This window comes from Schistocerca piceifrons, chromosome 3 (assembly GCF_021461385.2).
Source record: "Schistocerca piceifrons isolate TAMUIC-IGC-003096 chromosome 3, iqSchPice1.1, whole genome shotgun sequence".
In the NCBI taxonomy this organism is placed as follows: Eukaryota; Metazoa; Arthropoda; class Insecta; order Orthoptera; family Acrididae; genus Schistocerca; species Schistocerca piceifrons.
Genome location: NC_060140.1, coordinates 678,568,094 through 678,591,156, shown reverse-complemented (window position 1 = coordinate 678,591,156; position 23,063 = coordinate 678,568,094). Strand labels below are relative to the sequence as shown.

General features: G+C 42.2%; 1 protein-coding gene across 1 annotated transcript in view; it reads right to left on the bottom strand.

The window, feature by feature from the left end:
- Positions 1–23,063, bottom strand: part of LOC124790068 (ubiquitin carboxyl-terminal hydrolase 5) — a 160,033-nt gene that overhangs the window by 69,303 nt on the left and 67,667 nt on the right. Inside the window, exons 7-9 of the mRNA XM_047257633.1 lie at positions 20,688–20,881; positions 3,594–3,665; positions 262–457 (exon numbers count right to left, since the gene is read on the bottom strand). Of these exons, the coding sequence (XP_047113589.1) occupies positions 262–457; positions 3,594–3,665; positions 20,688–20,881 (462 nt within the window). The remainder of the gene's footprint in view (positions 1–261; positions 458–3,593; positions 3,666–20,687; positions 20,882–23,063) is intronic.

Genomic DNA, 23,063 nt, shown 5'->3' with positions numbered 1-23,063 from the left:
TTGCTCACTTAAGTTACTGACATTTATGTTCTAGATAATACATTCCGCTCTCCACTGTCAGTATACTACTATTCTCATGACTTATGATTCAGTCTGGCCACGAACAATGGAATGGAGAATTTCAAACTAAAGAGTAAATCTCAGTAGTAGCACCATTTTAAGAAAACCAGAGAGCGCCATTTTAAGAGAACTAGAGAGCAAGTGGGGGAGAGTGTGACTGAGCTTAACTTCTGATCAAGGTAATTGTAAAATGTTAATTACCTCAAGAGTATTCACAAGGTGCATAAAAAATTCTTGAGCATCTTGTTGATGTTTTGTGGAGAATTCTGGATGTCCTTTACTAATAAGGTTCTTAAACATGTGTGGAGAAATTCCTGGCTGAGATTCATCCCCTGCATCACTGTCTTTTGGGGGTTGTGAATACTTTCCTGAGAGAAGTCCAACACCAAGTTTTGCCCTGAAAATTTGAGAGAGTACATTACATTCATTAATGGCACATTGAAGTCCACAAAACAATGACACTAGACAGCACAGTCACTCTTTAACCTATTTAGCTCCTACAGGGTCACATTTATGAAATACTGTTGTATGTGTTCAAAACAGGACATCAGTCTCAGCATCAAAACAAAACAACATCAATAGATCTCCAACAGCACTTATGTATATTAAGGGTGCTTATCACCATTCCTCCAGAAAGTTTAGTAGTTAGGATAAGAAACATTATTTTAAAGGCCACTGGGAACTGACATATTTTGTACAGGCTTAGGCTACCTCACTTGAAGGTACGGCAGTCTGAGGTTCATCACTGTAATTGGTTCCTGCATAGAGTATTGAACATCACTGTTACTTTATGGTGATATCCTCCAGTTACCTACCGATCCAAGCTAGACAATAGTACATACACTTGTGACTTTGTCAGTGTGGGTGTGCTCTGTAGTATTGTGAACACTGAACAAATTTTCATCTGCCAAGATCGTTAAAATCATTTACTCATATAAATTACCTGTTTCAGCACTTTTCTGTTACGAACTTTCGGATCTGCGAAAGATGTGCCCGAAAATGCTAGAATACAGCAACTAACGTAACAGCTCACATAATTATACCCAAGATTTGCAATAAATGGAATAAAAACATGCCTATGTTTACATCATTACAGATACATGGAACATCGTCACACTATCTTCTCCTTCAATACAACAAGTGCTGCTGTACAATGTATGTACATGTTAGTTCCGTGAGCTACACTAGAAGTCGGCATGTCCATTTTAAAATAACAGCTGTGTACACACACATTATTGTGTCAGGGCTCACATTTGTCACGACTTTACAAATGACAGATCCCAGCATAAACATTCTTAGAGATACATAAGTACATCAGGTGGCATAGCGGTAGTATGAATCATTTGATTAAGGCATGGATCTACTATTCCACATACGCTGGAGCACCTAAGAAATTGGTATAGGCATGGGTATTCAAATACAGAGTTGTGTAAACAGGTAGAATATGACGCTGTGGTCGGAAACGCCTATATGAGACAGCAAGTGTCTGGCACAATTGTTAGATCAGTTACTGCTGCTACAATGGCAGGCTATCATAATTTAAGTGAGTTTGAACTTGGTGTTATAGTCGGCGCATGAGTGATGGGACACATCATCTCCGGGTAGCGATGAAGTGGGAATTTTCCTGTTTGACTATTTAGCGAGTGTACCGTGATTATCAAGAATCCAGTAAAACATCAAATCTCTGACATCGCTGCACCCGGAAAAAAAACCCTGCAAGAATGGGACCAATGACGACTTAAGAGAACTGTGCAATGTGACAGAAGTGCAACCCTTCCACAAATTGATGCAGATTTCAATTCTGGGCCATCAACAAGTGTCAGCGTATGAACTGTTCAATGAAACATCATCGATATGGGCTTTTGGAGCCAGAAGCCCACTCTTGTACCCTTGATGACTGCACAAAACAAAACTTTACACCTCGTGTGGGCCCAGCAACACCGACATTGGTCTGTTGAGGATTAGAAACACAATGCCTGGTCAGAGGAGTCTCGTTTCAAATTGTATTGAGTGGATGGACATGTCCGGGTATGGAGACAACTTCATCAAGCCATGGATCCTGCATGTTAGCACGGGACTGTTCAAGATGGTGGAGGCTCTGTAATGGTGTGGGGCGTGTGCAATTGGTAGTGATGTGGGACCCCTGATACATCTAGACATGACTCTTGACAGATGACATGTACATAAACATCCTGTCTGATCATCTGCATCCATTCATGTCCATTGTGCATTCCAATGGACTTGGGCAATTCCTGCAGGACAATGTGACACCCCACACATCCATAATTACTACAGAGTGGCTCTAGGAACACTCCTCTGAGTTTAAGCACTTCCGCTGGCCACCAAACTCCCCAGACACGAACACTATTGATCATATCTGGGATGCCTTGCAATGTGCTGTTCAGAAGAGATCTCCACCTCGCCGTACTCTTACGGATTTATGGACAACCCTGGAGGATTCGCTGTGTCAATTCCCTCCAGCACTACTTCAGACATTAGTTGAGTCCTTGGTATGTAGTGTTGCGGCACTTCTGTGTGCTCGGTGATGTACCAGTTTCTTTGGCTCTTCAGTGTAATTACGCATGCCTAAATCATCATCAAGATACAAGCCACATCAGTATTCTTCAGTTTTAAAGAATTGCCTGTAAACTCATATGAACTTTCATAAAACATAACTTATACAAAAACATTTTTATACCATTTTAGAAATTTTTTTAAAACATTGTATAAAAATTCTTTATAACTTTCTATCAAATTTTCCTTCACACACTATTTGGTAAAGGGTTTGCTGGGATCTGTCAGTTGAAACGTGGTGCTGAATGTGAGCACTTGTAATTGGAGCAATAACATGTATGTACATTTCTCATGCCGACTTCTAGTGTAGCTCATGATACTAACATGGACACACGTTACACAGCACAACTTACTGTACTGAATGAGTAGATTGCGTAATGACGTAAACATAGATATGTTGTTATTCTATGTATAGTAAATCTGGAATGTAATTGTGTGTGCTGTTATGTTAGTTGCTGTGTCTAGCATTTTCAGTCCCATCTTTTACAGATCTGATGATGGCAATAGAGAATTGTTGAAACCAGTAAATTACGTGAATAAATGATTTCAATGATCTCAGCAGTTGAACGTTTATGAAGTGTTCAGACAAAAGCACTCCTGATACACCAAAAACTGACTTTTTTTTTGCATTTTCACTTTAATAGGGAGTGTCTTGTTAATAACATGATTATGGTGACTGTATGTTTCAAGAATCATTATGTAACAGTAACAACAAATCTGCTCCTGCCAATACTAAATTACAAAAATGTGTGCTATCTCACATGCTTCAGTATCACATGTTATTAAAAAACTATTTATTGACTATGCACAACTAAATGTAAACTATTGTGATAAATGTACTCGTATGACAGCAGATTAAGTCAATAAAACGTACACAGTATTCTAAACAAATGCCTATGTGATATTTCATGGTGTAAATGAGCTAAAATACAACCTAAACATACCTACAAATTACTTACATCTGCACAACAAAATCTGAAGCAGGATCAGCTGAAGCATTTTCAAATATTTTAGGAGCTTCATCAAAAAACCTAGAAATAAAAATCATGATTGTAAATATACATACACATTCACATAAATATTCTCTCTCACACACACACACACACACACACACACACACACACACACACACACACACACACACACAAAACAACAACAACGTGAAGTAAATGTGGAACAATGTCTTGAGTTTGCAAGGAATTATATTAACATAATGGAAGGAAACATTCCACGTGGGAAAAATTATATATAAAAACAAAGATGAGGTGACTTACCGAACAAAAGCGCTGGCAGGTCGATAGACACACAAACAAACACAAACATACACACAAAATTCAAGCTTTCGCAACAAACTGTTGCCTCATCAGGAAAGAGGGAAGGAGAGGGGAAGACGAAAGGAAGTGGGTTTTAAGGGAGAGGGTAAGGAGTCATTCCAATCCCGGGAGCGGAAAGACTTACCTTAGGGGGAAAAAAGGACAGGTATACACTCGCACACACGTACACATATCCATCCACACATACAGACACAAGCAGACATATTTAAAGACAAAGAGTTTGGGCAGAGATGTCAGTCGAGGCAGAAGTGTAGAGGCAAAGAAGTTGTTGAAAGACAGGTGAGGTATGAGTGGCGGCAACTTGAAATTAGCGGAGATTGAGGCCTGGCGGATGACGAGAAGAGAGGATATACTGAAGGGCAAGTTCCCATCTCCGGAGATCGGATAGGTTGGTGTTGGTGGGAAGTATCCAGATAACCCGGACGGTGTAACACTGTGCCAAGATGTGCTGGCTGTGCACCAAGGCATGTTTAGCCACAGGGTGATCCTCATTACCAACAAACACTGTCTGCCTGTGTCCATTCATGCGAATGGACAGTTTGTTGCTGGTCATTCCCACATAGAATGCATCACAGTGTAGGCAGGTCAGTTGGTAAATCACGTGGGTGCTTTCACACGTGGCTCTGCCTCTGATCGTGTACACCTTCCGGGTTACAGGACTGGAGTAGGTGGTGGTGGGAGGGTGCATGGGACAGGTTTTGCATCGGGGGCGGTTACAAGGATAGGAGCCAGAGGGTAGGGAAGGTGGTTTGGGGATTTCATAGGGATGAACTAACAGTTTGCGAAGGTTAGGTGGACGGCGGAAAGACACTCTTGGTGGAGTGGGGAGGATTTCATGAAGGATGGATCTCATTTCATGGCAGGATTTGAGGAAGTCGTATCCCTGCTGGAGAGCCACATTCAGAGTCTGGTCCAGTCCCGGAAAGTATCCTGTCACAAGTGGGGCACTTTTGTGGTTCTTCTGTGGGGGATTCTGGGTTTGAGGGGACAAGGAAGTGGCTCTGGTTATTTGCTTTTGTACCAGGTCGGGAGGGTAGTTGCGGGATGCGAAAGCTGTTTTCAGGTTGTTGGTGTAATGATTCAGGGATTCCGGACTGGAGCAGATTCGTTTGCCACGAAGACCTAGGCTGTAGGGAAGGGACCGTTTGATGTGGAATGGGTGGCAGCTGTCATAATGGAGGTACTGTTGCTTGTTGGTGGGTTTGATGTGGACGGACGTGTGAAGTTGGCCATTGGACAGGTGGAGGTCAACGTCAAGGAAAGTGGCATGGGATTTGGAGTAGGACCAGGTGAAACTGATGGAACCAAAGGAGTTGAGGTTGGAGGGGAAATTCTGGAGTTCTTCTTCACTGTGAGTCCAGATCATGAAGATGTCATCAATAAATCTGTACCAAACTTTGGGTTGGCAGACTTGGGTAACCAAGAAGGCTTCCTCTAAGTGACCCATGAATAGGTTGGCGTACGAGGGGGCCATCCTGGTGCCCATGGCTGTTCCCTTTAATTGTTGGTATGTCTGGCCCTCAAAAGTGAAGAAGTTGTGGGTCAGGATGAAGCTGGCTAAGGTGATGAGGAAAGAGGTTTTAGGTAGGGTGGCAGGTGATCGGCGTGAAAGGAAATGCTCCATCGCAGCGAGGCCCTGGACGTGCGGAATATTTGTGTATAAGGACGTGGCATCAATGGTTACAAGGATGGTTTCCGGGGTAACAGATTGGGTAAGGATTCCAGGCGTTCAAGGAAGTGGTTGGTGTCCTTGATGAAGGATGGGAGACTGCATGTAATGGGTTGAAGGTGTTGATCTACGTAGGCAGAGATACGCTCTGTGGGGGCTTGGTAACCAGCTACAATGGGGCGGCCGGGATGATTGGGTTTGTGGATTTTAGGAAGAAGGTAGAAGGTAGGGGTGCGGGGTGTCGGTGGGGTCAGGAGGTTGATGGAGTCAGGTGAAAGGCTTTGCAGGGGGCCTAAGTTTCTGAGGATTCCTTGAAGCTCCGTCTGGACATCGGGAATGGGGTTACCTTGGCAAACTTTGTATGTGGTGTTGTCTGAAAGCTGACGCAGTCCCTCAGCCACATACTCCCGACGATCAAGTACCACGGTCGTGGAACCCTTGTACGCCGGAAGAATGACGATGGATCGGTCAGCCTTCGGATCACGGATAGCCTGGGCTTCAGCAGTGGTGATGTTGGGTGTAGGATTAAGGTTTCTTAAGAAGGATTGAGATGCAAGGCTGGAAGTCAGAAATTCCTGGAAGGTTTGGAGAGGGTGATTTTGAGGAAGAGGAGGTGGGTCCCGCTGTGACGGAGGACGGAACTGTTCCAGGCAGAGTTCAATTTGGATGGTGTCTTGAGGAGTCGGATCATTAGGAGTAGGATTAGGATCATTTTTCTTCGTGGCAAAGTGATACTTCCAGCAGAGAGTACGAGTGTAGGACAGTAAATCTTTGACGAGGGCTGTTTGGTTGAATCTGGGAGTGGGGCTGAAGGTGAGGCCTTTGGATAGGACAGAGGTTTCGGATTGGGAGAGAGGTTTGGAGGAAAGGTTAACTACTGAATTAGGGTGTTGTGGTTCCAGATTGTGTTGATCGGAATTTTGAGGTTTTGGAGGGAGTGGAGCTGGAAGTGGGAGATTGAGTAGATGGGAGAGACTGGGTTTGTGTGCAATGAGAGGAGGTTGAGGTTTGCTGGAAAGGTTGTGAAGGGTGAGTGAGTTGCCTTTCCGGAGGTGGGAAACCAGGAGATTGGATAGTTTTTTGAGGTGGAGGGTGGCATGCTGTTCTAATTTACGGCTGGCCTGTAGGAGGATGCTCTGAACAGCCGGTGTGGATGTGGGAGAGGAAAGATTAAGGACTTTTATTAAGGATAGGAGTTGACGGGTGTGTTCATTGGCTGAGTTGATGTGTAGGTGAAGGATTAGGTGGGTGAGGGCAATGGATTGTTCAGTTTGGAACTGGTATAGGGACTGATGGAAGGAAGGGTTGCAGCCAGAGATGGGAACTTTGAGTGTGAGGCCTTTGGGGGTAATGCCAAATGTCAGACAAGCCTGAGAAAATAAAATATGCGAGCGTAATCTGGCTAGGGCGAAGGCATGTTTGCGGAGGGAATGTAAATAAAACTTAATGGGGTCATTGTGGGGGTGTTGTGAGGGTGACATGGTATTAGAAGGTGGAAAGTGTAACATGAGGTGAAATGAAAATGAAAATAAAAATATATGGGGAGAGATAAAGGTGAACCGGAAAGAAACTGGAGATCTGGAATGAAAAAAGGCGAAAAGGTGTTGGTTACAGCTGGGCTATGTTGGACTTCGGTTGGTAGACAACGATGTGCATAATCTCCGCTAATTTCAAGTTGCCGCCACTCATACCTCACCTGTCTTTCAACAACTTCTTTGCCTCTACACTTCTGCCTCGACTGACATCTCTGCCCAAACTCTTTGTCTTTAAATATGTCTGCTTGTGTCTGTATGTGTGGATGGATATGTGTGCGTGTGTGCGAGTGTATACCTGTCCTTTTTTCCCCCTAAGGTAAGTCTTTCCGCTCCCGGGATTGGAATGACTCCTTACCCTCTCCCTTAAAACCCACTTCCTTTCGTCTTCCCTCTCCTTCCCTCTTTCCTGATGAGGCAACAGTTTGTTGCGAAAGCTTGAATTTTTTTGTGTATGTTTGTGTTTGTTTGTGTGTCTATCGACCTGCCAGCGCTTTTGTTCGGTAAGTCACCTCATCTTTGTTTTTATATATAATTTTTCCCACGTGGAATGTTTCCTTCCATTATATTGATATCATTAATTTGAATCCAACAATTACGTTTGTTATTGTCACTGTTGCATTTCGAAATCTTTTCTGTCGTCTTATTTTCCTCTTTCTGTTTTTGCCAGTAGTTTCACTTTGTATTCACCTTCTCCTTTTTACCGTAATCTGCTATACTATTTTATCCCGCCTATATATATACTCAATAATACGTAACCCACTTGCAAACCATAACCAAAAAAAATATTTTTTTTTGCCGCTTTCAGCACTACCGCTGCTATAATATCCACCGTTTCTAGTTCACAAACAGCTCCTTTCACCTTTTAAACAACCATTTCGGCCAGTTCTAATAACTTTCGCTTTATTTCCATTTCCGTTTTTCCCACATCACTGATCATTTTTAGCCGCTTCCCACAGGTTTTAACGCCATTATTTCTTCGTCAGACAATTATTAGCCTCATTTTCATAATCTGCCACCACAATACCACTCCTTTTAATATACTACACGCAGTTTTTTCGAAATTTTCCCAAATTTCTCCGTCCTTTAACGTGTTTTGGCGGCAACACAACCACCTAACCTTTATGCACATCGTTGTCTACCAACCGAAGTCCAACATAGCCCAGCTGTAACCAACACCTTTTCGCCTTTTTTCATTCCAGATCTCCAGTTTCTTTCCGGTTCACCTTTATCTCTCCCCATATATTTTTATTTTCATTTTCATTTCACCTCATGTTACACTTTCCACCTTCTAATACCATGTCACCCTCACAACACCCCCACAATGACCCCATTAAGTTTTATTTACATTCCCTCCGCAAACATGCCTTCGCCCTAGCCAGATTACGCTCGCATATTTTATTTTCTCAGGCTTGTCTGACATTTGGCATTACCCCCAAAGGCCTCACACTCAAAGTTCCCATCTCTGGCTGCAACCTTTCCTTCCATCAGTCCCTATACCAGTTCCAAACTGAACAATCCATTGCCCTCACCCACCTAATCCTTCACCTACACATCAACTCAGCCAATGAACACACCCGTCAACTCCTATCCTTAATAAAAGTCCTTAATCTTTCCTCTCCCACATCCACACCGGCTGTTCAGAGCATCCTCCTACAGGCCAGCCGTAAATTAGAACAGCATGCCACCCTCCACCTCAAAAAACTATCCAATCTCCTGGTTTCCCACCTCCGGAAAGGCAACTCACTCACCCTTCACAACCTTTCCAGCAAACCTCAACCTCCTCTCATTGCACACAAACCCAGTCTCTCCCATCTACTCAATCTCCCACTTCCAGCTCCACTCCCTCCAAAACCTCAAAATTCCGATCAACACAATCTGGAACCACAACACCCTAATTCAGTAGTTAACCTTTCCTCCAAACCTCTCTCCCAATCCGAAACCTCTGTCCTATCCAAAGGCCTCACCTTCAGCCCCACTCCCAGATTCAACCAAACAGCCCTCGTCAAAGATTTACTGTCCTACACTCGTACTCTCTGCTGAAAGTATCACTTTGCCACGAAGAAAAATGATCCTAATCCTACTCCTAATGATCCGACTCCTCAAGACACCATCCAAATTGAACCCTGCCTGGAACAGTTCCGTCCTCCGTCACAGCGGGACCCACCTCCTCTTCATCAAAATCACCCTCTCCAAACCTTCCAGGAATTTCTGACTTCCAGCCTTGCATCTCAATCCTCCTTAAGAAACCTTAATCCTACACCCAACATCACCACTGCTGAAGCCCAGGCTATCCGTGATCTGAAGGCTGACCGATCCATCGTCATTCTTCCGGCGGACAAGGGTTCCACGACCGTGGTACTTGATCGTCGGGAGTATGTGGCTGAGGGACTGCGTCAGCTTTCAGACAACACCACATACAAAGTTTGCCAAGGTAACCCCATTCCCGATGTCCAGACGGAGCTTCAAGGAATCCTCAGAAACTTAGGCCCCCTGCAAAACCTTTCACCTGACTCCATCAACCTCCTGACCCCACCGACACCCCGCACCCCTACCTTCTACCTTCTTCCTAAAATCCACAAACCCAATCATCCCGGCCGCCCCATTGTAGCTGGTTACCAAGCCCCCACAGAGCGTATCTCTGCCTACGTAGATCAACACCTTCAACCCATTACATGCAGTCTCCCATCCTTCATCAAGGACACCAACCACTTCCTTGAACGCCTGGAATCCTTACCCAATCTGTTACCCCCGGAAACCATCCTTGTAACCATTGATGCCACATCCTTATACACAAATATTCCGCACGTCCAGGGCCTCGCTGCGATGGAGCATTTCCTTTCACGCCGATCACCTGCCACCCTACCTAAAACCTCTTTCCTCATCACCTTAGCCAGCTTCATCCTGACCCACAACTTCTTCACTTTTGAGGGCCAGACATACCAACAATTAAAGGGAACAGCCATGGGCACCAGGATGGCCCCCTCGTACGCCAACCTATTCATGGGTCGCTTAGAGGAAGCCTTCTTGGTTACCCAAGTCTGCCAACCCAAAGTTTGGTACAGATTTATTGATGACATCTTCATGATCTGGACTCACAGTGAAGAAGAACTCCAGAATTTCCTCTCCAACCTCAACTCCATTGGTTCCATCAGTTTCACCTGGTCCTACTCCAAATCCCATGCCACTTTCCTTGACGTTGACCTCCACCTGTCCAATGGCCAACTTCACACGTCCGTCCACATCAAACCCACCAACAAGCAACAGTACCTCCATTATGACAGCTGCCACCCATTCCACATCAAACGGTCCCTTCCCTACAGCCTAGGTCTTCGTGGCAAACGAATCTGCTCCAGTCCGGAATCCCTGAATCATTACACCAACAACCTGAAAACAGCTTTCGCATTCCGCAACTACCCTCCCGACCTGGTACAAAAGCAAATAACCAGAGCCACTTCCTTGTCCCCTCAAACCCAGAATCCCCCACAGAAGAACCACAAAAGTGCCCCACTTGTGACAGGATACTTTCCAGGACTGGACCAGACTCTGAATGTGGCTCTCCAGCAGGCATACGACTTCCTCAAATCCTGCCCTGAAATGAGATCCATCCTTCATGAAATCCTCCCCACTCCGCCAAGAGTGTCTTTCCGCCGTCCACCTAACCTTCGTAACCTGTTAGTTCATCCCTATGAAATCCCCAAACCACCTTCCCTACCCTCTGGCTCCTATCCTTGTAACCGCCCCCGATGCAAAACCTGTCCCATGCACCCTCCCACCACCACCTACTCCAGTCCTGTAACCCGGAAGGTGTACACGATCAGAGGCAGAGCCACGTGTGAAAGCACCCACGTGATTTACCAACTGACCTGCCTACACTGTGATGCATTCTATGTGGGAATGACCAGCAACAAACTGTCCATTCGCATGAATGGACACAGGCAGACAGTGTTTGTTGGTAATGAGGATCACCCTGTGGCTAAACATGCCTTGGTGCACAGCCAGCACATCTTGGCACAGTGTTACACCGTCCGGGTTATCTGGATACTTCCCACCAACACCAACCTATCCGAACTCCGGAGATGGGAACTTGCCCTTCAGTATATCCTCTCTTCTCGTCATCCGCCAGGCCTCAATCTCCGCTAATTTCAAGTTGCCGCCACTCATACCTCACCTGTCTTTCAACAACTTCTTTGCCTCTACACTTCTGCCTCGACTGACATCTCTGCCCAAACTCTTTGTCTTTAAATATGTCTGCTTGTGTCTGTATGTGTGGATGGATATGTGTGTGTGTGTGTGCGAGTGTATACCTGTCCTTTTTTCCCCCTAAGGTAAGTCTTTCCGCTCCCGGGATTGGAATGACTCCTTACCCTCTCCCTTAAAACCCACTTCCTTTCGTCTTCCCCTCACCTTCCCTCTTTCCTGATGAGGCAACAGTTTGTTGCGAAAGCTTGAATTTTGTGTGTATGTTTGTGTTTGTTTGTGTGTCTATCGACCTGCCAGCGCTTTTGTTCGGTAAGTCACCTCATCTTTGTTTTTATATACAAGGAATTATATTTAAATACGAAAGGGTACACACTTAAGAAGTTACCGGCTACATGGTTAAGTGGACACTTTATTTACAACCGATAGGGCAGCTGACAAAGTGAAAGATTTCAGTATACTGTGTCAAACAAAGGTCTATCAAATAATACATAGGTAGCAAAAAAATGCAAAGTCATTCAATGACAGGCTTTATAACAGTGTGTATTGCAAAGTAGGTATGATCTAACTTTGCAAAATTTTGGCCAGATGAAGACTGATTGCTTATAGGCCAATTATAAAAAGTCCCTTTACTTTAGAGTGAAGAGGACATAACAGTTTTTCAGACACTTTTTAAAGCTAGTGGAGAATGAGAGCCAATTGAAGCCTTGCAATATGTACTGTTCAAGAGCAACTTAAACAATTTTAATGGAATTAAAAAATTGTTGAGGTTTTTGTGACCACTTGTTGGTATATTGCCTGTTGACTTTTGTCTCAGGATCTTTGGCCAATGTCAGTTTAATGATTCTTCTCATTTTACACCAGCATGGATGGTTGATGTTGCCAAAAGTTCACCATACATTGCATATGGCAGACTGGAGATGAGTCCGTGGCCTTTCATGTCGATGGCAGAGCTTTTCCCTGATCGTTACCACTGTGTTTCTGCCCTTGTTACCTGCAATAGTCATTCACTGCAGCATGGAGATACAGGATCCTTTTACCTTGAGGCCTGTTTTTCTCTTGCCGAAATTATTGTCATGTTTGTGAATTTCTAAAGCTTCCCTGAATGAACTCGTATGGTACCTCCAATCCGGCAAGACAATGCGTGTTAGGGAATTTTATTTGTGGTCGGCCTCACACAGCATTTCTCCACCAGTCTCAACTGCAATATCTTTTGTGTTCGGTCGGTTGTTTGCAGATGATGCTGTCGTTTATTGACTAATAAAGTTATCAGAAGATAAAAAAAACTGCAAAACGATTTAGAAAAGATATCTGAATGATGCGAAAAGTGGCATTTGACCCTAAATAAAGAAAAGTGTGAGGTCATCCACATGAGTGCTAAAAGGAACTCATTAAACTTTGGTTACATGATACATCAGTGTAATCTAAAAGCTGTAAATTCAACTAAATACCTAGGTATTACAATCACGAACAACTTAAATTGGAAGGAACACAAAGAAAATGTTGTGGGGAAGGCTAACCAAAGACTGCGTTTTATTGGCAGGACACTTAAAAAATGTATCAGATTTGCTAAGGAGACTGTTTACGCTTGTCTGACCTCTTTTAGAATACTCCTACACGGTGTGGGATCCTTACCAGATAGGACTGACGGAATATATCAATAAAGTTCAAAGGAGGTCAGCATGTTTTGTATTACCATGAAATATGGGAGAGTGTGTCACAGAAATGATACAGGATATGGGCTGGACATCATTAAAAGAAAGGCGTTTTTCGTTGCGACGGAATCTTCTCACGAAATTCCAATAACCAACTTTCCCCTCCAAATGCAAAAATATTTTGTTGACACTGACCTACATTGGGAGGAATGATCACCATGATAAAATAAGGGAAATCAGAGCTTGTACGGAAAGATATAGGTGTTCATTCTTTCCGCGCTATACGAGATTGGAATAATAGAGAATTGTGAAGGTGGTTCGATGAACCCTCTGCTAGGCACTTAAATGTGATTTGAAGAGTATCCATGTAGATGTAGACCCTGGTATTGATGGATTGTACTGTCATTCCCATTTGGTATGTTCCCAACATTCTGAGGGGATCCCTTTTCTTCCTTGCTAATCTGAGACCTCTTTGACCTTCTTGGTCAGTATGTAAATGATTTTTATGCCATGTTAGCACTATACAGGGCTAACTTTGTCTGCCACCTCGGGTATGCATTGCAGATAGGTAATATCCACCATTTCTTCTACCGATATGTCACTCCCCCTGACATTAGATTTCACTGACATGTCTTGTGCAACTGGTGGCATACCTACTGCTCCTCCGAACACACTCCGGTGTTGCATATCACGTTCAAGGTACTGCAGACCCACCTCCATGGGCGAGGTCATTAATGTACGCTTGTGCAGTGACGCTCAACTCAAGGGTAAGCTGTTCAAATGCCGGCAGTCAAAAAATTTTCACTGTCAATATTGGTGGCAGGGGGGAGGAGAGGTGGTGGTATGAAGTTCCTGATCAGCAGGACTTTGTGGCCATGTTCTAGTTTAAATACCAAATCTCTCCATAGTTTCTCATGAAGTGAGGGCATGTGACACTGTTGACAGTAATTTGTCTGTCGGCTGGGTATGTTAAGCTTGGTGGTCCCCTTGGCACTATTTGCAACAAGTATACTGCTGGCACTGGGTTTCACTCTCACACTCACACCCTCCCTCCCTTTCCCCCTCCTCCTCCCCCTCATCGTTACAGAACACAAGAATTAAACAAATATTGTAACAGAGCATGTTGTAAAAAAAAAAAAAAAAAAAACAAAGATACTGCAGATCACAAACTTGCCTTGTGTGCATCATGAGCAAATTAATAATTTCTCTTTTCTGGTTCTGATGATTCGGAAATGTGTGCACGTATTGGTCTATGCAGGTCTGTTTGACATGACCAAGCTCTCACCATTCCAAATAACCAGCTGTTGAACCTTTTCTACCTCCAAAATGAATTTAATGTTAGCATGGAAACCATTCAAATGTCTTAGCAAGTCATCAGGCTGTTCCACAACATGGCTCTACACAAGGAAAATGTTTTCATATCTCTACAACACAACGCTGAGTTGCAGACAGGCATAATCAACAAGACTTCTAAAATTTTATCAGTCCTCTTCATTGTATTTGTCTGCAACTCAACGCATCCTCTATGTGGTGAGTAGCACTCTATCCTTTCCAAGTTGTTGTTATTTCATCCTGGACTGTTTGAACATACCACGCTTTAGGTTTACAGGGTGCTAAGTCCAGTGACTAGTCTTGAAATTCTCCAAGAAGAAAGTGGATTTGTTTGCTAGGGAAAACTGTTAAATTCGAAGTGCTCTGTAAAGTTCTGTGATTTGAGACTGAACGAGTTGAGCTGTTCAAAACTGGTTTTGGGAAAGTGATGAGCAATGAAGGAGAATTATGAAAGCATCAAAAACAAAATCTATAATACATAATTATAAGACCTTAAACTTAGGACAAATGAAGACAAAATCGATAGAAAGGCTGCAAAATGTCTCATAGGAATTACAAGGATGAAGTAAAAAAATAAATAGAACAAGGCTGAGAACAAACACTGAAACCAATTAAGACTGTGCATTAACATGACAGACTACAGAAAACTAAGCATGAATATTGTAGTACACTACAGACCATGACAAATGAGTACGGTATGAACAGCCATGGAGATTTAAATCTAAAATCCAATTGTTTTAAGAAGGTTAAATACCTAATAAAATGAAAGCAAAATAATGTATAGGGAAAGTTACTCTTAAGCTCGGTCACTGAATGCAAACCTGGAGCCAAAACTATGGCAACAGTACTGAACTGTGACATTTATAATCCAAATTCCAGAGTGCTATACTTTGTTCATCATATGAATAAACCTGACGCAAACAGACACAAATTCAATAATTGGTCAGCAGCTGTAGCACATGTACACTGATCCATAGCATATGTACACTGGTGGTGTTACGCTCTTTGAAGTAGGTTGTATTTATGTATTAAATACTTTATCACTATGTTACCGTAAATGAAATAGATATTATTTTGTATTAACAGCCAATGTTTTTATTAATTATACTTCAGCTACATAGTTTTAATTAAAATATCATGTGCAGTCACAGTTTCTGCAAATGCTAGTTCTGATCTGACTGTCATACTGTTCAATGTCCTGCGAACATGGCTGACAGTGCTTCCTGCTCCACAGTGAAATGGTGAGAAACAAGTTGTTGTTCATGTTTTGCACAGGATTACAGAGAAAAATCTTCTACGAAGTTTTTCGAGAAACTGTATTTACTACAGGTAAGGTGTTTTTGTAAATGAGACGTGTGGCTTAATCGGTAGCACTGGAGGACGTTAATCAGGTATACTATAGATCGCTGGTTCAAATCTTGCTGTGTGGTCTTTACTTTTTTTATGTTCAGTTTGGATACCTATACCAATTAAATATAAAACTCATCAAATATATGCTGATTAACATATCGAACCATAATTTTTTTAATAAAAACTGTACTACTACTTGTTTCTAACTACACATCACATGCAATATTCCAGTTTCATTGCAAATATAAATTCTTAATTATCGATACTATGTAAAATATTATCAACAAAGGTGTTTTAATTAAGAAATTACAACATAAATTTCTGGGAAAAATTGTGAAATAAATTTTTCTTTACTTTGACTATGTCCATTGTTTTATATCACAGATGGGGTCTCAAACCACCAAGAGTGATAAGCATAATAGAAACATGAAAGACAATAATTTTAATGGCACTGGGCACAAATGTCTCATTTTTACAGCTTGTAATATACCACTGCAATCTGAACCCAACAGAACTGATCTGGAGGCAAGTTACAGGATTTGTCATGAGAAGTAACTAGACATTTAAGCTGCCAGATGTACTGAAATTAATGCACAAAGCTTTGTCACACATAATTGTCAAATGCTGGTGGGATGCAGAAACACCAGTCTTAAAAGAAGAGGAGAAAATGCGGTGCTTGGATGGTTTTGGGCAGTCTGATATTGATTACCCCATTATCAATGCAGCAGATAACAGTTACGGTACTTCTATTGAAATATATTTCTCAGAAACCGATATGGAAAGAGTTCAGAGACTACCAGATGACAGTAATACCTTCTGTGGCTTCAAAATTTAACTATAAGGTGAAATTATTCAGATTGTGAAGGGAGATGAAAATTTAATAGTCATGGGTGACTGGAATTCGAGTATAGGAAAAGGGAGAGAAGGAAACATAGTAGGTGAATATGGATTGGGGCTAAGAAATGAAAGAGGAAGCCGCCTGGTAGAATTTTGCACAGAGCACAACGTAATCATAAATAACACTTGGTTTAAGAATCATGAAAGAAGGTTGTATACATGGAAGAACCCTGGAGATACTAAAAGGTATCAGATAGATTATATAATGGTAAGACAGAGATTTAGGAACCAGGTTTTAAATTGTAAGACATTTCCAGGGGCAGATGTGGACTCTGACCACAATCTATTGGTTATGAACTGCAGATTGAAACTGAAGAAACTGCAAAAAGGTGGGAATTTAAGGAGATGAGACCTGGATAAACTGAAAGAACCAGAGGTTGTAGAGTGTTTCAGGGAGAGCATAAGGGAACAATTGACAGGAATGGGGGAAAGAAATACATTAGAAGAAGAATGGGTAGCTTTGAGGGATGAAGTAGCGAAGGCAGCAGAGGATCAAGTAGGTAAAAAGACAAGGGCTAGTAGAAATCCTTGGGTAACAGAAGAAATATTGAATTTAATTGATGAAAGGAAAAAATATAAAAATACAGTAAATGAAGCAGGCAAAAAGGAATACGAACGTCTCAAAAATGAGATCGACAGGAAGTGCAAAATGGCTAAGCAGGGATGGCTAGAGGACAAATGTAAGGATGTAGAGGCCTATCTCACTAGGGTAAGATAGATACTGCCTACAGGAAAATTAAAGAGACCTTTGGAGATAAGAGAACCACTTGTATGAATATCAAGAGCTCAGATGGAAACCCAGTTCTAAGCAAAGAAGGGAAAGCAGAGAGGTGGAAGGAGTATATAGAGGGTCTATACAAGGGCGATGTACTTGAGGACAATATTATGGAAATGGAAGAGGATGCAGATGAAGATGAAATGGGAGATATGATACTGCGTGAAGAGTTTGACAGAGCACTGAAAGACCTGAGTCGAAACAAGGCCCTGGGAGTAGACAACATTCCATTGGAACTACTGACGGCATTGGGAGAGCCAGTCCTGACAAAACTCTACCATCTGGTGAGCAAGATGTATGAAACAGACGAAATACCCTCAGACTTCAAGAAGAATATAATAATTCCAATCCCAAAGAAAGCAGGTGTTGACAGTTGTGAAAATTACCAAACTATCAGTTTAATAAGTCACAGCTGCAAAATACTAACACGAATTCTTTACAGACGAATGGAAAAACTAGTAGAAGCCAACCTCAGGGAAGATCAGTTTGGATTCCGTAGAAACACTGGAACACGTGAGGCAATACTGACCTTACGACTTATCTTAGAAGAAAGATTAAGGAAAGGCAAACCTACGTTTCTAGCATTTGTAGACTTAGAGAAAGCTTTTGACGATGTTGACTGGAATACTCTCTTTCAAATTCTAAAGGTGGCAGGGGTAAAATACAGGGAGCGAAAGGCTATTTACAATTTGTACAGAAACGAGATGGCAGTTATAAGAGTCGAGGGACATGAAAGGGAAGCAGTGGTTGGGAAGGGAGTAAGACAGGGTTGTACCCTCTCCCCGATGTTGTTCAATCTGTATATTGAGCAAGCAGTAAAGGAAACAAAAGAAAAATTCGGAGTAGGTATTAAAATTCATGGAGAAGAAATAAAAACTTTGAGGTTCGCCGATGACATTGTAATTCTGTCAGGGACAGCAAAGGACTTGGAAGAGCAGTTGAATGGAATGGACAGTGTCTTGAAAGGAGGGTATAAGATGAACACCAACAAAAGCAAAACAAGGATAATGGAATGTAGTCTAATTAAGTTGGGTGATGCTGAGGGAATTAGATTAGGAAATGAGACACTTAAAGTAGTAAAGGAGTTTTGCTATTTGGGGAGCAAAAGTAACTGATGATGGTCGAAGTAGAGAGGATATAAAATGTAGGCTGGCAATGGCAAGGAAAGCGTTTCTGAAGAAGAGAAATTTGTTAACATCAAATATAGATTTAAGTGTCAGGAAGTCATTTCTGAAAGTATTTGTATGGAGTGTAGCCATGTATGGAAGTGAAACATGGACGATAAATAGTTTGGACAAGAAGAGAATAGAAGCTTTTGAAATGTGGTGCTACAGAAGAATGCTGAAGATTAGATGGGTAGATCACGTAACTAATGAGGAAGTATTGAATAGGATTGGGGAGAAGAGAAGTTTGTGGCACAACTTGACCAGAAGAAGCGATCGGTTGGTAGGACATGTTCTGAGGTATCAAGGGATCACCAATTTAGTATTGGAGGGCAGCGTGGAGGGTAAAAATCGTAGAGGGAGACCAAGAGATGAATACACTAAGCAGATTCAGAAGGATGTAGGTTGCAGTAGGTACTGGGAGATGAAAAAGCTTGCACAGGATAGAGTAGCATGGAGAGCTGCATCAAACCAGTCTCAGGACTGAAGACGACGACGACGACAACAACAAAACAACAACAACAACAACAAACAACATGGTGAAATCCTTGCAATATGCATTTCCATCGCACACAGCTCATGTGGAAAAATTACCCAGTGTTTACGTTAGGAATTTTCATCACACATATTATGTTAGCTAAGAACAAGAGCATCTTATTTTTTTTTCATGTAGTCCTCTAGGAAACATATTGCCAAAGTCTTGTCATATAATGTATCATTACTATTAAAAATTAAATGACATTCTAAACTGTTTTATTTCTCTGCTCATCTCTCCACATCTTAAAGTTAAATGTGGCAGTAACACTGTTGTCTCATATTATCACCAAGCCAAAGTGCGTGCAATGCACAGCACAGAACGTATCATTATTATTGTACTTGACATCTACATCTACATTCACATATACATTTATACTCCACAAGCCACCCAATAGTTTGTGGTGGAGGGAACTTTACATGCCACTGTCATTACCTCCCTTTCCTGTTCCAGTCGCGTATGGTTTGCGGGAAGAACGACTGCCAGAAAGCCTCCGTGCATGCTCGAATCTCTCTAATTTTACATTCGTGATCTCCTCGGGAGGTATAAGTAGGGGGAAGCAATATATTCAATACCTCATCCAGAAACGCACCCTCTCGAAACCTGGACAGCAAGCTACACCGCGATGCAGAGCGCCTCTCTTGCAGAGTCTGCCACTTGAGTTTGCTAAACATCTCCGGAACGTTATCACGCCTACCAAATAACCCTGTGATGAAATGCACCGCTCTTCTTTGGATCTTCTCTATCTTCTCTGTCAGCCCAACCTGGTATGGATCCCACACTGATGAGCAATACTCAAGTATAGGTCGAACGAGTGTTGATGGACTACATTTTCTAAGGACTCTCCCAATGAATCTCAACCTGGCACCCGCCTTACCAACAATTAATTTTATATGATCATTCCACTTCAAATCGTTCCGCACGCATACTCCCAGATATTTTACAGAAGTAACTGCTACCAGTGTTTGTTCCGCTATCATATAATCATACAATAAAGGATCCTTCTTTCTATGTATTCGCAATACATTACATTTGTCTATGTTAAGGGTCAGTTGCCACTCCCTGCACCAAGTGCCTATACGCTGCAAATCTTCCTGCATTTCACTGGAATTTTCTAATGCTGCAACCTCTTTGTATACCACAGCATCACCCACGAAAAGCCACATGGAACTACCGACACTATCTACTAGGTCATTTATATATATTGTGAAAAGCAATGGTCCCATAACACTCTCCTGTGGCACGCCAGAGGTTACTTTGTCTGTAGACATCTCTCCATTGAGAACAACATGCTGTGTTCTGTTTGCTAAAAACTCTTCAATCCAGCCACACATCTGGTCTGATATTCTGTAGGCTCTTACTTTGTTTATAAGGCGACAGTGCGGCACTGTATCGACTGTGCCCTAGACAGCTTAGTTTCTGCTAAGTGAATCGAAATCCAACAAAATTCCAGCAAATGCAAAAAAATACATAGTGTAATGTTTATTCTTATGATCGTTGCATATTTCAGGCAACGAATAAAGAGATGTAAAAACTGAGCCAGCTTCAAACTTTTTAACGTAGTTGAATAAAAGAAAGAAATAAGTAATATTAAGATTAGGGCATGTATACCTTTTAGTAAAGTCTGGAATCGAGAATACAACTTGCATCACACTGTTTAGATAGCAAGAGTTTCCCAGATTCACAAGTCCCGTGTATCCTGGGCCATACAGTGGTTGCAGTTTACTGCCAGCTTCTTGCAAAGCATTCCATTCACCTACTCTTTGATTCAGATCCAATTCTAATTCAACCATTGACTTGTCCGTCTGAAAGAAAAGAAAAAAATCTTAAAGCTGCCAATAACTTAACTGAACATTTATGTGAAATGCAGACCACAGTGGAATAATCACAATTATTGAATACAAAACATAAGCACTGTTTACTTAATGTAATAGTGTTGTATCAGGGGACTGTGCATAACTTTCACTCTTTTATAGTTTAAATAATGACAGTATTTGGAATAAGTGTAGTCACTGGGATAAAGATACTTGGGGGAATGAAGAAAAAAACAGGTTTAAAAAGTGAACTAACAATGTGAATTAATAACGATGAATTTATGATACATTCTTGTATATTCATTTCCATGTGTCCAAAAATGTGTTTTGCATTCAGAATGTTTGTCCCAGATTGTTCACTGGACGGAAGTCAAGGACTGTCAGAAGGGCCACATAACCTATAACTTTAAATCAAACATTATTTTCAATTACAGTAAGAACATTAGGTCGTAGCAGCAACAGGTATATTACAATTCAAGGTGACAATGACAAATCTGTTTATCATTTCAGAAAGTATATTTGTTTAGAAAGTCAACTTGTATGACAATCAAACAATGGAAAACCCAGGATGGAATGTAACAATACAAGAGAAGGAAAGTTGCTACTCACCATATAGCAGAGATGCTGAGTTGTGATAGGCACAATAAAAAGATTCACACAATCATAGCTTTCGGCCATTAAGGCCTTTGTCAGCAGTAGACACACACACACACACACACACACACACACACACACACACACACACACACTCACGCAGGCGCAACTTGCACACACGTCTGCAGTCTCAGAGAGCTGAAACTACACTGCCAGCAGCAGCACCAGTGCATGATGGGAGTGGCGACTGGGTGGGGGTAAGGAGGAGGCTGGGGCGGAGAGGGGGAGGGATAGTACGGTGAGAGTGGCGGACAGTGAAGTGTTGCAGTCTAGATGCAGGGCAGGAGAGAAGGTGCAGAGGGGGGGAAGGGGTAACGGAAAGGAGAGAAATAAAAATAAAAGAAATTAAAAGACTGGGTGTGGCGGTGAAATGACGGCTGTGTAGTGCTGGAATGCGAACGGGGGAGCGGGGGAGGGGGGGGGGGGGGAAGGGGGCTGGATGGTGAGGACAGTGACTAACGAAGGTTGAGGCCAGGAGGGTTACGGAAACGTAGGATGTACTGCAGGGAAAGTTCCCACCCGCGCAATTCCCACCAACACCAGCTTTTCTGAATTGGCAGGTTCCCGTAACCCTCCTGGCCTCAACCTTCGTTAGTCACTGTCCTCACCCATCCAGCCCCCTCCCTGTTCCCATTCCAGCACTACACAGCCTCATTTCACCGCCACACCCAGTCTTTTAATTTCTTTTATTTTTATTTCTCTCCTTTCTGCTACTTACCCCCTTCCCCCTCCGCACCTTCTGTCCCACCCTCCGTCTAAACTGCAACACTTCACTGTCCGCCACTCCCACCATACTATCCCTTCCCCTCCCCACCCCAGCCCCCTCCTTACCCCCACCCAGTCGCCACTCCCATCATACACTGATGCTGCTGCTCGCAGTGTAGTTTCAGCTCTGTAAGACTGCAGACGTGTGTGCAAGTTGCGCTTGCATAAGTATGCTTGTGTATATGTGTGTCTACTGCTGACAAAAGGCCTTAATGGCTGAAAGCTATGATTGTGTGAATCTTTTTATTGCGCGTATCGCAACTTCGCTACATGGTGAGTAGCAACTTTCCTTCCCTCAACTTGTATGACAGGCAGAGATAATGGACTAGTTTATTTTGTCATATTGCATGCAAATTATCCAGTTAATAAGTAATTTAAAGCAAATAAAATGGTATTTTTAATAAGATAATATGAAAAGGGAGTATCTTATTTGTGATTAATACCTTAGCCTCGTAAAATAAAGGTATCCCATTTTACCTATTATAGTTAAAAGTATCTTTTATGTTAAAATTTTCCACAAATAGTAAGTCTTAGTTCAAAACTGGTATGTAATGCCATAAGCCAGTTAAAAAACATTTTTAACAATATCTCATTCATACCTGTATGATTAGTATGTGTTGAGAAAAAGAGATGCTGACTTAAGAAATAATATAAATCATCATCCTACCGTGGTGGTGATTTAACTATCTCCCGGCAAAATCTTGCACTGCACAGTTCAGTAAGTCAAATTAATAAACACACTGAAAAATCTTTT